Source organism: Danio rerio, chromosome 3 (assembly GCF_052040795.2).
Source record: "Danio rerio strain M-AB ecotype USA chromosome 3, GRCz13ab, whole genome shotgun sequence".
Lineage (NCBI taxonomy): Eukaryota > Metazoa > Chordata > Actinopteri > Cypriniformes > Danionidae > Danio > Danio rerio.
In genome coordinates, this window is record NC_141023.1 from 39,206,757 (window position 1) to 39,220,715 (window position 13,959).

General features: G+C 34.9%; 1 protein-coding gene across 5 annotated transcripts; it reads left to right on the forward strand.

The window, feature by feature from the left end:
• Positions 1 to 706: 706 nt before the first annotated feature.
• On the forward strand, positions 707 to 13,324 carry prpsap2 (phosphoribosyl pyrophosphate synthetase-associated protein 2). Of its 5 annotated transcripts, none has more exons than XM_087242417.1 (11): positions 707 to 764; positions 1,215 to 1,522; positions 3,164 to 3,216; positions 3,573 to 3,639; positions 6,217 to 6,389; positions 6,489 to 6,604; positions 7,938 to 7,993; positions 11,476 to 11,624; positions 11,712 to 11,782; positions 11,865 to 12,011; positions 12,095 to 13,320. In XM_087242417.1, the coding sequence occupies exons 5-11, from the start codon at positions 6,236 to 6,238 to the stop codon at positions 12,251 to 12,253; spliced, it is 852 nt and encodes a 283-aa protein (XP_087098543.1). In that variant the 5' UTR covers positions 707 to 764; positions 1,215 to 1,522; positions 3,164 to 3,216; positions 3,573 to 3,639; positions 6,217 to 6,235; the 3' UTR covers positions 12,254 to 13,320. The 5 variants fall into 5 exon arrangements, with proteins under 5 accessions (XP_087098543.1, XP_087098541.1, XP_087098542.1 ...); XM_087242415.1 differs by having other exon boundaries at positions 1,215 to 1,422; XM_087242416.1 differs by having other exon boundaries at positions 1,262 to 1,522.
• Positions 13,325 to 13,959: the final 635 nt, after the last annotated feature.

Consider the following 13,959-nt stretch of genomic DNA (forward strand, 5'->3'; position numbering starts at 1 on the left):
TTTGAATGCTACAGAAAGACGTAGTTTTAAGTCTTCATTTAATCATGATCCATTCGTCACAAACCTCCTTAAGTCTGTTTTTTCTGTCTGACAAAATACATCATTTTGAAAAATCTTAGAGACCAGTAACAACTGGCATTCATAGTATTTATTCTACTATAGATGTCAAATTAGACACCGGTTTCTAACATTCTTTATAATATTTTCTTTATAGTGTTCAACAGAAAAAAAAGAAAATCATACTGGTTTGGAACCACTTGAGTGTGAGTGAAGGATGAGTAAATGCTCACTTTTGGGTAAAAATACATAGATATTACATTTTAAAAGACTGGTCTTACATCTACATATGTCTGTCTGTCTGTCTGTCCCTCCCTCCCTGTCTGGCTTTCTGTCTGTCTATCTATCTTATCAGACACTGCTATTTGTCTTGTCCAGCTATATCAATTTATATTGAGTTTATAGTTACAGTATTTTTATTACAAAAAAAATCTCTCACTATGAAAATACAAGGAAATTCCTAATTTAAATTAATAAGTGTGAAAACAGATATAAGATAAAACAAAAATGTGTATGCCTATTTTGTCTGTAAACATTTTGTTTTGTGTTTGTGTGTCGACTACCTTTGCAATGTTTTGTAAGGTCTTTTATTTTGAAAGCTCTTCCGTCGAGCAGCCATCTTAAGTGTTTCTTGTGGGTAGCAAAGTTCACATTGTTGCATGTGATACAGTAACCAAGCGAAGGGATCGATTTAAAGATTAAAACTGGTGAGATTTGGCTATATTTTTACTTCATTAAATCAGCTCTACTGTATTACGCTCTGTGTATAGTTCTGAATATATCAATAATATCAATCCCTAGCAACATCTCATATCTTAGCAGCATTGCTAATATAATGTCTAAACTTACCAAACTATTTAGCGTGATTACTTCATTTTTAACAAGTTCTTGTTATTATTGTGACTCCGTTATGTATTCTCTGAGTGCTCGTTGTGTTGTGGATGTCGAGTTTTTCAGTCATGCAGTATTGTCATCATCAAACACGCCAGACAGGTTGACTAGTCACGAATCGTGATTCACTGTCGCGCAGTCGCAGAAGAGTCTGTAATGCTGTAACATTAGATATAATGTGTTTGTGGTTAGCTAGTCGTCTCACATTTTTCCTCATATATGTGTGTATGTGTTTGTAAACATGCCATCTTCCCCATGTCTTGCAGGAAAGTCTGCTGTTAAACTAACAGTGTGCCTGTGGTCCTGTTGTTAGGAAGGGCTCAGCAGTGCCTGGGTGCCCAGGGAGCCACTGCCTGAGTCCCAAGAGGTCGACCTAAAGCAAACACTGGACATGAGTGCTCCTAAAGGAGGCCTGGTCATCTTCACGGCCAACTCCAACCCCTCCAGCAGAGAGCTGGCCCGGAGGATCGCAGAGTGAGTCCACCAACAGCAGAGCTCTTCACACTGGGCTTCGGGGTCCGGCCCTTAAGAAAGTTAACCATGGTTTTACTACAATTGAAACCAAAAGACCATGGTAACCACAAATTCATCTTTCACGTTTTGCTACATCAAACACGGGATAACCATGGTATTTGACTGGTTATACAAACAGTAAACAGTATGCCTTAAATTCATGGTTATTATGTATTTAATAAAATGTTTTTATTATTAATGGTTGTATTGAAACCATGGTAAATTTCAGTAAGGTGTGGGAAATTGAGTAAATTGGTGAATTAATGATAACAGTGATTAATATAAATTAATATCTAAATAAAATTATTGATAGTTTGTAAATTCATAAGTAAAACAAACAGACTAATAAAGGAAATAAATCTTACCATGAAATAGGAATTGTAGGATTAGAACAATCATTTTCATCGTTACATTTAAAAAAAAAGAAGCAGTTAACATTATATATATATATATATATATATATATATATATATATATATATATATATATATATATATATATATATATATATATATATATAAATTATGTTAACAGCTACTTTTTTTTTTGGTTGCTCATTACTTTTTTTTTTTTTTAAATGGTATTCAAACTAACATTTATTAGCATTTTTTTTTTTTGTAGATTTATTTTTGGCCTTTTTGCCTTTACTAAGTGGATTAAGTGGATAGGACATTATTTCAGAAAGAAAGTGAAGTGGGAGAGAGAGTGGGGTTAGGGACTGGAAATGTCCTCAAGCCGGGATTCGAACTCAGGACGCCCTCAAGTGCTACAGCACCTTATGTCGACGCGCTGACCGCTAGGCTATTGCGCCAACGCTCTTTTACTTTAAATAGCTATTTTGTTTTTATTAATATTATATAACACTTACTTTGTTCGTATATATTTATTATAAAACTATAGCATATTTCCGTCTCAACCTCTTCAAGTTAGACCAAACTTTTATTTTGCTGCATTGTCATGAAATTGCTTTAGTTTCTGCAATCCTAAAAACCAACACAGTGCTGTTAAATTCTTTTAAATAGCAAAAAATAAATATATACACTTCCGGTCAAAATTTTGGGGTTAATTTTTTTTCCGGGTTTTTATTTTCTTTTAAATAAAATGATTCTGTTTATCAAGGTTTATCAAGGCATTTAATAAATGTAAAAAGAAAAACAATTGTTAAAGTGTTAAATATTAACATTTTAATGACTGCTTTCTATGTAGTATTTAAATATAATTTTCACTGTAGTTTCAAATGAAAGTACTGCTTCTGTCATTCTTGTTTTTATTACTCTTAACAACAACAATAATAATAACACAATAATAATATTTAATATTAGAGTGATTTCTAAAGGATCATGTGACTGAAGACTGATGTAATGATGCAGAAAATTCATTATTAAAATCACTGGAATAAATGATTAAATTAAATGATAAACTACTTTTGAACAGTTATTTTACAGTGAAATAAAATGTTCACTATTTTACAATTTGGTGAGCAGGATAAGCGTATTATAAAACATTTAAAAATCCTACTCACCCCAAACTTTTGACTGGTAGTGTACATGTAGAATTAGCATTGTTATAGACCTATCATATTTAGATTTGCTAACCTGAACAACCATAATGTCAAAATACTAATGTTTTCGGTGAAAGCTTTGGGTTTAATGTTTAAGCTGTTATATTTCATCAATTTTCCTGAACATTTGTTCCTGCACAGGCGATTGGGGGTGGAGCTTGGGAAGGTGCAGGTCTATCAGGAGGCGAACAGAGGTGATGGTCTTTTTTTCACCTCAACTTTCATCAAATGTCTCCCATCTTTGCTGCTGTAGTGGCTGTTCATTCTTTGCATGCCATTGTGGAGAGAGCAAACAAAACAGAGCTGGGCCGTGAGCTTCTTTTGCCCAATTAAACTGACAGTCTTTGTTTTGGGTCAAGCTTGCGTGTTGTGGAAAAAAGAGAGAGATATGCTTGCACTCCCACATGCACATGCAGACGCTGATGAAACTCTGCCTGTACAGTCAAATCCCTATGCAAACTTAAATAGGCAGTCTGTTTGTGTGAAGTTCAATATTTATCTTGAACCAAGCAAGAAAAAAAAAATTAAAGTAACATTTCTTTTCCCACAGAAACAAGGGTTCAGATTGAAGAGTCTGTGCGCGGCAAAGATGTTTTCATCATCCAGACCGTGTCCAAGTAAGAAGCCTTGAAGGCATATTTCACATAAATATGAGATGTATTTCATCATTTACACTACCTTGTTCCTCGCTGCTGATACATATGATTTACTGATTTTAGAAGAACACAAATGAGCATCAAGCGTTTAGTGCAGAAAACAAAATTATACAAAAAATAATGTCTATCCTGTAAACTTTCATGTTGATTTCTATAGGTGACGCATTCAATGTATCTAGTTTACATGCCAAAATCTTGTCAGATATGTTTATTTAGATAAAGAATTATTTGATGATTTGCACAGTTAATACACACTGTTAACAATCGGAGTGAAGCCCTAAATGACTAATTAATTCTTGTCTTTTTTTATTCTTGTCACTGAATATAGAATAGATGAGTCTTACCACATAAGGACTCAAAGAGAAAGATTTACTTAAAGATTTTTGCTCAAAAAAAGTAAGTCTGGGATGTTGTGAGGAAAAGTACAGATTGGAATGCAAAAAATTGTCTTTTGTCATGAGAAGTTCTGTGTCATAAAATGGATCATTAGCTTTAATGTCTCTAACTGATGTATGAAGCTGTTATTATTATGTAATATCTGTCTGTCTCTTGTCTTTTTTGTTTACTGGCCATTTACTCCTTAGGAGTATTACTGCCACCTGCTGTACTTTTTATGCACTTGTGTGATGGATTTGTAATGTCTGTGTAGCTTGGGGAAGAACAAAATACTGGAAAGTGACCCATCCACCTCAGAGCATCAGTTCCTAGGCCAAGCTGGCACTGCGTGTTCAGCTCCTCCACCTTTGTACTGAGATCCTCAATCTCCGAAATGGACAGAATCACCAAAATCCTTACTTTAACCAACTAAATGCTATGACCCAATCCTGTGTCCTCTAAAAATGTTAAAAGGGCTCTAAATACACTACTTGATAAAAGTATTGTCATCGATTACAGCTGTAAGAGCTACAAATAATAACTTGACTTCTAGTTGATCATTTGTAAAAGTGGCAGAAAGTAGATTTTTCTGATGAATCATCTGTTGAACTGCATCCCAATCATCACAAATACTGCAGAAGACCTGTTGGAATCCACATAGACCCACGATTCTCACAAAAATCAGTCAAGTTTGGTGAAGTAAAAAATCATGGTTTGCGGTTACATTCAGTATGCAAAAGATCTGCAGAGTGGATGGCAACATCAACAGCCTGAGGTATCGAGACATTTGTGCTGCCCATTACATTACAAACCATAGGAGTGGGAAAATTCTCCAGCAGTATATCACTCCTTCTCATTCATCAGCCTCAACATCAAAGTTCCTGAAAGCAAAAAAGTTCAAGGTGCTCTAGGATTGGCCAGCCCAGTCACCAGAAATAAACATTATTGAGCATGTCTGGGGTAAGATTGAGGAGGCAGTGAAGATGAATCCAAATAATCTTGATGAGTCCTGCAAGAACGCTTTCTCTATCATTCCAGATGACTTTATTAATAAGTTATTTGAGTCATTGCAGAGATGTATGGATGCAGTCCTTCAAGCTCATGGGAGTCATACACTATATTCATTCTTTTTCCACTGCAGCATGACTTTATATTCTATACCGCACATTATTTCTGTTAAGTGACGAGACTTTTGTCTAACCAAAGTCAGACCTTACTGTCCCAATTAAATAATTAAAAATCAAGGCTTGATCATATTTCATTTTGGTAAAATAAGCGTAATCTAGAGGCATTTGCCTTTCATATAAGCCACTTCTGATACCAAATGATCAACTAGAAGTCAAGTTATTATTTGTTAATGTGACATTAAAGCACAAACAAATGTCAAATACGATTTTACAGTGGAATTGTGTTGTATCAAGTAATAGAATGTTCTAAATCAATAATAGCATCCTTAAAAAACATTTATATTTTACCTAAAATACTGCCATTTATTGGTTTTAACATAAAAGTCGAATAGAGAAAAAATACTACATGGGAGCTTTAACTGTAAAACTATAATCAACAATTCACAATCAATTTCTGTTTTTTTCCTCTACTGAAGCCCTGGTTTACTTGACCGCTGTAGCAAATTATCTCAAAGAGAATTAAGATTTATTTATCGGCAAAATGGCTATTTGTGTTTGACTACTGGTTTTAAGGCACGCTAAATTTAAACTAGACTCGACAGAAAAGAAAGGAAAGTATCAGAGATGGGAATGTCTGAGCTGTGAGTGACTCATTTTGTCTGGGTCCCTGCCTGCTCTGAGTCCTCTGAGTTCAAGTCTTTTTCTGTGGTCCTTCCTCGGGCAGTGGCCTTAGGCACAAGCTTTTATAAGAATAATTTTGTTCCCATCCTCTGGAGCTGGTTTGACCAATAAGAAGTTTAACTTTTGGTTTTTAAGCGTGATCATTTGCATAGGCTTTTTTGGTGCAAACTTATGCAGAAATGTTCAAGTTTCTTAAAGTTATTATGTTGCACACGTATCAACATGAAATGTAAACAATCGATCAGTACACCACATTAGCTTTGTAGAGACATCAAATGTCACTCAAATGTATGTGAATGCAAATTCTGTTTCTCAAACCCCAGTTCTTGTAATCTTTCTTCTTCCCCATCTGCAGGGATGTTAACACCACCATCATGGAGCTGCTCATTATGGTGTACGCCTGCAGGACGTCCTGCGCTCGAAACATCATCGGCGTCATTCCCTATTTCCCCTACAGCAAACAGTGCAAAATGAGGAAGAGAGGCTCCATCGTCTCCAAACTGTTGGCCTCAATGATGTGTAAAGCTGGTAAATGAGTCCGTCCATCACTAAATTGTCCTCTCATTTGTGTTTTGTGCAAATCCAGTCCTTCAACTCATTTGCTGTGTCCATTGTGGCATCAATCAGGTCTGACTCATCTCATTACTATGGATTTGCATCAAAAGGAAATCCAGGGTTTCTTCAACATTCCAGTGGATAATCTCCGGGCCTCTCCATTCCTGCTGCAGTACATCCAGGAAGAAGTAGGTCCTTGTGTGGAGCTTATTTGCAATTCCTGTTGATTTTGTTGTTGCTCTTCCTGTTTGTGCTGTCTGGGCATTCAGGTTTAATAATAGGTCAGTCTAGTTTCACTTTAGCAATATGTCACCTATGCTGCTCAAAAATAAAATGCAGAATAGAAACTGGACTCGTCTGATGCTATGAAAGTGATGCTATTAATTACTCACCCTCATTATGTTCCATACACATTAAGATATTTTTTAAAGTCTGAGAGCTCCCTCATCCTCTATTGACAGAAAGGGTCTTGAGACGTTCGAAGTCCATAAAAATAGCAAAAAAATAAATAAATGTGTACTGAGAAAGAGGAGAAGAAAATGTTGAATAAAGAAGTTATTTTTGTTTAATGTGCACAAAAGTCTTCTCGTAGCTTGATAATCTTCCGATTGAACCTCTGAAGTCTTATAATCTGATTTAAGGACTTTTACAGGTTCTTGCTTCAGAACGAGTGAGTTTTAGCTACTTGTACATTAAGGTAGCATTTCAGAAAAAACAAAACACCCCCGAAGAAATTAATACAGAGGGTAATAACTTAACCACTAGCCAGCTAGTGTTTAAGAAGTGTTATTGCAGAGCAGCACAAACAGCATGCAGAAGTTTAAATTCATTACTATGCGCAAGGCATGCGCCATGCATTCTGGAGATCGCTAGATGCAAAAGTATAAACCAGCCTCAAGTCAGAGGGAAGGTCTTGTGTCTTCGGCTAGAATTAAGTGTGTGTGTGTGTGCAACTGTGTGTGTGCAACTGTGTGTGTGCAACTGTGTGTGTGCAACTGTGTGTGTACTAAAATGAATTAAGAGACCACTTAAACATGTAGTTTAAATAAAACTGAAACTACAGATTTAAAAAAAAAAAATCTAAATAAATAATAAAGATGTTTTCAGACATGTTTATAGAGATTTTTGTACGACACCATACCAGTGCTTTAATTTCAGAGCATAAGAAATCCATATTTGGTGGAATAACCTTGAATGTTTTTTTTTTGTTTTGTTTTTATCATCACCTCTAGTGAAAACACTGGTTATTCAGCCCAACCCAAAAGTAAAGAATCCAAACATGCTTGAAATATTTTAGATGTAGTTTAGTGGATATACCTAACGTTTATAGAATAATACAAATATTACCATTTTCCAAAATTCATACCTAATAAATGCAGTAAATCTAGATAAACTAGAATTTTTGCAGTTTTTTTACATAGTATACAGCTATTTTTACCTTAGCTGTAAATGTCTTCCTCTACTTTTATATTTTTTAAACTATGACCATATTTATTTTTGCTATTTTTTTTCTGCATTCAGATTCCTGATTACAGAAATGCTGTAATTGTGGCCAAATCTCCAGCATCAGCCAAAAGGTAAAGTCCTGTCTTACCTCTGTATTGTCATGCAAGTTGTTCAGTCATGATGGCTAAAACAATAGTTGTAAAAGTTGTGCAATCGTGAGGTTGAAGCATGGCGAGATGATGGTTTTGGCTTTCAGATACATCCAGTGTCAATTTTGTATTGATATATTAAATAGTTTTTAAGATCCATGCATCCCAATGTACAAAACTTCATCTAATTTTGAAAGTAAATGTTTTTGGATTCCATGTGGTGGTAGACTGTTTTCAGCACAGCAGACTATTAGAGCCTGTTTTATAGGAACATGTGACACTATAAATCTGCAAACACTGTTTTGTCTGTAAACACTAAGATTGTACATCTTTAGATTGTTGACTTTTAAGGCCCTGATTTATTTTAAATAGAATCAATGAATGAACTGGTGTGACCATTTTGAAAGGAAAAAGTGATCAAAAACATTTGTTTAGAGTTTTTTAACGTTTGAAAGAGAAAACCAAAGTAAACATGCTGAAAAAATGTGCATGGCTGGATGTTTTGACATTGAAATGTTTCTTTGGCTCATTTTTTATGTGTAGTCAGTTTAAATCAGACATTCATTAGTAAAAGTGTAGAGTGAAGAGCTGCTTTATATGTTGAAAACAAAACTGACAGTTTTTTTCACGTTTAATTTTGTAAAGTCCCTTTAATTAAAGCCATATTATGTATATCGCTGAGTAAATAAAGTGGAGTGGATTGTAGTGTCAAATTGCAGAGCTTAATTTAACTGTTGATTTTCCCACACGTGTCTGTTTTTATCTGTTTTCTTTTTTTGGTACTAAGAGGAAACCACTCTGTAGAATTTCATATATTGATCTCCATTTCTCAGCTATGTGGGCTGCATCTGTATTTTCACTAACATTATACAGCTGCTCAGGCCCTTTAGGTTTTTAGGGTTTTTTTAATAGGAGTGATCTTTACAAAAAATACCTTGAACAAATTTTTCAGATCAGTTAATAGTTATGCTTATAACATTCAATCTCAAATCTGTATTTCTTTCTAGTTTAAAGGCAGATGCTCCTGTGTAAACAATGTAGAAAGCAGACAGGTAACTTTTGATTTAGACTACTCTTTTATTGTCAGAACATGAAAATGCATCAACCTGATGAATATTTTTCATATCCGAGTTACAATGTTTATATTGATATTAATAAAACTTGTATTGAAACCGGTTTAGATGAAAATTTATGTTCCGTAAAACAATAACATCTGTAGAAATTGTATTGAAATATTCTGTTTATAATTAAAATTAAACATTGCCTGTGGACGCTGATAGCCCAGTTGTCGCTAGCTATGTTTTTTTTCAAATATGCTAGTTAAATTTATGCACAAAACTGGAATATTGCATAAAAGATGTGCAAACAAAGCAGCGTTTCCATCCAATGAGCCAAAGAGAACAAAATTGCCACTTCCTGATTACCTGGCGCCAAATATCAAAAGTAAAAACTGAATTTTCTGCTTTAGAAGCTGCGTCAATCTTTACTTTAATTAATTACTTGTGCCTTATCGGACAAATGCTATCATGCATTGAACGTGTGGTGGTGGTTTGAAGGCATGAAGGAGGTAATTAATAATATAATAACACTAATACACAAACTGTTAAGGTTTTTTATAATGACCTAAAACAACATTTCAGATGTTTTACAATTTGCTTACTCTACTGGTTTGTCCATTCAGACACATTTTTATCATCACATGATCTTTTATAACAAAATCCCATGACCTTTTTATTGCTCTTACTGGAATATGTTTGGTAAAGTGTTTTCATTGCAGTTCATGCACATTTTTTTTCTTATCGAATAAAAAGTTTATCCTACTCAGTTATGCGCTTATGTTTTAATGCACATTTTCAAAATGTATGCGCATCTAGGCGTTTCCATCAACTGATTTTTTTTTAATGCGCCTCATCTCCAAAATGCGTCTAAAATAGCTGGATGGAAACATAGCTAGTTTGCCGACATATACCACAACTGTGCTGTGGGTGTCCCGAGTTTGAGCGTTTCGCAATCTCACCCCCTTCAACTTCTCTTTCTGTCAATATGCTGTCCTATCCTAATAAAGGGAAAACTTCTAATCTTTTATGAAAATAAATCTTTAAAAAAAAAACCAACATACACGATAAACTACACATTTTGTACCTCATTACCATGCTGAAACGTAACTTTGTTTTTTCTGATTTTTATATATGCTAAACTATAGCCTGAATACATGCAAATGAAAAATGCAAATCCATAGCTTAACTATTACTGTAATTATTTCTATTACTTTCTTAAGCATTTAATACACATCTAGATAGACCTTGTATCTTAACACTTTTCGAACAAAGAATCACTTTATTGAGGAAGAATTATATTTGGACAGTTATTGTTATTATACTATTATTATTGTCCAGCGCTAAGTCTACATGAAAAATAAATGTGCTCTTTGTCAAAAACATGTCAGGACCTTCAGTGTGTGCAAATGCTTTCATTTCAGGAGTGTAGTTTGTCAGCATGCCTGTCAACATTGGGATGTGAAAATAAGGGATTTAGATTTTTCTTTTGACCATATTAAATAACAGAGGAGTCACTTTACAAATGCAAAGATCTATAATGAAAGCATTCGATTTCTTTCCTAACTTTGTATGCTCATTTAAAACAAAATTACCCCCCCTCAAGATCGACATGTTTAGATGTTGTTGTTGTTGTTGTTATTATTATTATGTGTATATGTCTATTCAAACATGCATTAAATACCCAGGGTGTCCACTTTCTCTCCGCTTCAAATTGTGTACAGAATCCGTTTGGGAAACAGCATCTATTTATCATCTGATAGTCTTGTTTTAAGGATTGTATATGAGGGGCAACGGCACCTGTAATGGAAATGAAGGGAATCCCTTCATTTATAAATTTATTTCAAAGTGTTTTCATGCTTAAATAAAATAAAAGCACAGAACAGACTCATATTTAAGAGCAAGGGGTGTCCCCTGGTGGTTCGGCAGTATGAGTTGCCTATATGTAGGATCGGCTCGTTAATGTTTATTATTGCCATCCTTTATAGAAAGATTAAAAAAACAGGAGAATTACAGGAAAATACCTTTAAGGGATGATGGAAGGATAGAATTGCAAAATAAGGGAGAATCCCAGGGAAAATGGGAGGGTTGACCGGTATCAGTAAGCATATAAATATATATATATATATATATATATATATATATATATATATATATATATATATATATATATATATATATATATATATATATATATATATATAACATTTTTTTTTTTTTTTTTTTTTTACATTTGTCTATATAAGATTAACAAAAACAAAATCAGATGTATAAATAGTAAATTAATTCTTGCTGTTTTTATTTGAGTTTCCAATATGAATTTTTTTATAGAAAACTGGTTGTTAACCAGGGGACCGGAGCTCATGGCGCAACAAAACAAAAACAACACAATTGTCTGTGTGTTTACAGGGCCCAGTCATTTGCTGAAAGATTGCGTCTGGGCATTGCTGTGATTCACGGTGAAGCACAGGATGCAGAATCAGACCTGGTTGATGGACGCCATTCACCACCTACTGTCAAAAACATTGGCGCCATCCATCCAAGCCTAGAAATACCATGTGAGAATCTCACCTCGTACAAACTCACTCAGTTGTTTCATTTGACTTCTTAATCTCCATTTCTTATTGCCTTTTTCTCTTGTGTAGTGCTGATTCCCAAAGAAAAACCACCGATAACTGTAGTTGGAGATGTAGGAGGACGAATTGCCATCATAGTGGTTAGTTCTGGATGATTTGAATGTCTTCATTGTGCTATTTTAAATGTATCCTTCTTCTAATACGTCTTGTTTTCATCTAAAGGATGACATCATTGATGATGTTGACAGTTTCCTAGCAGCCGCCGAAACTCTGAAAGAAAGAGGCGCCTACAAGATCTTCGTGATGGCCACTCATGGGATCCTCTCCTCAGATGCTCCTCGGCTAATAGAGGAGTCGGCTATAGACGAGGTCAGCTTTAGCATCGTCCTGTCAGAACGATGCCTGTTGTTGTTTATGAATACTGACTGACTTTTTGGTGTCTCTACAATCAGGTGGTTGTCACCAACACCATTCCACATGAGATCCAAAAGCTCCAGTGTCCCAAGATCAAAACAGTGGACATCAGCATGATCCTGTCAGAAGCCATTCGCCGCATCCACAATGGAGAATCCATGTCTTACCTGTTTCGTAATATAGGTATGGATGATTAGCAGGTTCTTGTACAGTCAGTCATAGGTCAAGAGTTTTTTTCTGTCCCTATTGCTTGTGTCATTAACCGTTTCTCTGTTTGTCATCTCTCCAAACCGCTTGTTTTATGTGTAATATTTTGAAATAATAATAGTACGCTCGAAGAACCAGGATGTGTAAAGGGTTGTTGACCAGAAAATGATTATACTGTCATCATTTACTCATCCTCCATAGATATTTCTAAATAACGATAAAAACTGGAGGCCATTGACTACTATTGTATTTTTTTTTTTACTACGGATGCTTTCAACAATCTTCAAAGTATCTTCTTTTGATTTCAACGAAAATAAAAGAAACTCATAAAGGTTTGAAAGCACTCAGAGGGTGAATAAATGTTGACGTGTCATTTACTTTCCCTTTCAGTCTTGCGTGCTAATGTGAAAACAGGCTTGAAGTGCAGGAATTTTTCACCTCGTGATCTCAAATGTTGTCACTTTTTAAGATTTCGATTTAAAGGGAGAACCACTGGATGCTAAAAGGACATCTTCGGCTCTTTTAGCTGTAGATCTTCTGTCTTTTCTCTTTTTTCTTTTTAATATTTAAAGAACGGATAACTCCACTGTGTGGCCAACAACTCCAAAATGTTTCCAATTCAGAACTCTATGCTGTGACATATCAGTGTCAGTGCCTCATGAATTGTGCGTTTTCGGTGCCACTAGTTGATTTGTGTTCTGTCCGTGTTAGTGCTGATGTTAAATTAACATTTATTTTGTACACGCAAGGTACGTTCATAGATTTCAATATAGTGCTTAAGATTGAAACTAAAGCCTAATGCACTTGACTGAATGTTTTTTCTTGCTCGATTCTTCTACTAACACTTTGACACGAGAGCTTAGGTTTGAAGTTTTGCCAGTAACGGGACCGTGGAAATGTTTGCCTCATAAATGTTTGGTCATAGCGGCCAGAATTTGCCTCTGAGAACTTCTCATTTTCAAATGAAATGCAGGGTTTTTGTTATGTGACTAATATGTCAGGCTTTTGTATTTATTCACAGCACTTGATGACGATGAATAAACAGGTTAAAGACTTACTGATGTCATGTGTGCAGTGTTTAATTATTGATCCGCCCTTTTTCTGGTTGGCAGGTTAGACTGACAGCGTTGTCAGATCTGGAGTTTCGGGTTTGTTGATTTATGCTAGTTCATTTTAGACTCTGAGAACACCAGTTGTGGAAAGTAACAAATTACAAATACTCAAATTGTTTTAATCGAGGAGTTGGTCTCAGGAATTGTAATTTACTTAGTAGTTTTAAAACTGTGTACTTTTACTTTCCCTTGAGTACATTTATAGTGCAGTATCGCTACTTTTACTCCAGTACTTTCCTTCAACCTGCTGCCACTACTTTATTTCTTGTCTATGGGGATTAGAAAATCAGTCCTGTGGTTCCTGTTCAATCAAATCGCTCATAGAAAGTAAATTGCATCATAATGAACAACCTCGAGACATGGGCGATTTATAAGTGTCCAAGAAGTTGTCCAAAATCTTTTTCCACACATTGACCCAGAGATTGTTTAGATGGATGTCACTGATGACGTCAGATAGACTTTGTACCCCAACATCTAGGGGACATTGCATTTTGAAATCTTTGAAGGACATTTTTAACAAAGTGAAACCAGAAAAGATTTTAAGATTTTTTGTGTTAATACATGATAAAAATTCTACTTAATTT

Coding starts and splice junctions, on each gene's coding strand:
- prpsap2 (XM_087242415.1), top strand. CDS start 1,340: ATGAGTGCTCCTAAAGGAGGCCTGGTCATCTTCACGGCCAACTCCAAC. Junction 11,783..11,864: donor GACGAATTGCCATCATAGTG/GTTAGTTCTGGA, acceptor TTTCATCTAAAG/GATGACATCATTGATGATGT. Junction 12,012..12,094: donor AGGAGTCGGCTATAGACGAG/GTCAGCTTTAGC, acceptor CTCTACAATCAG/GTGGTTGTCACCAACACCAT.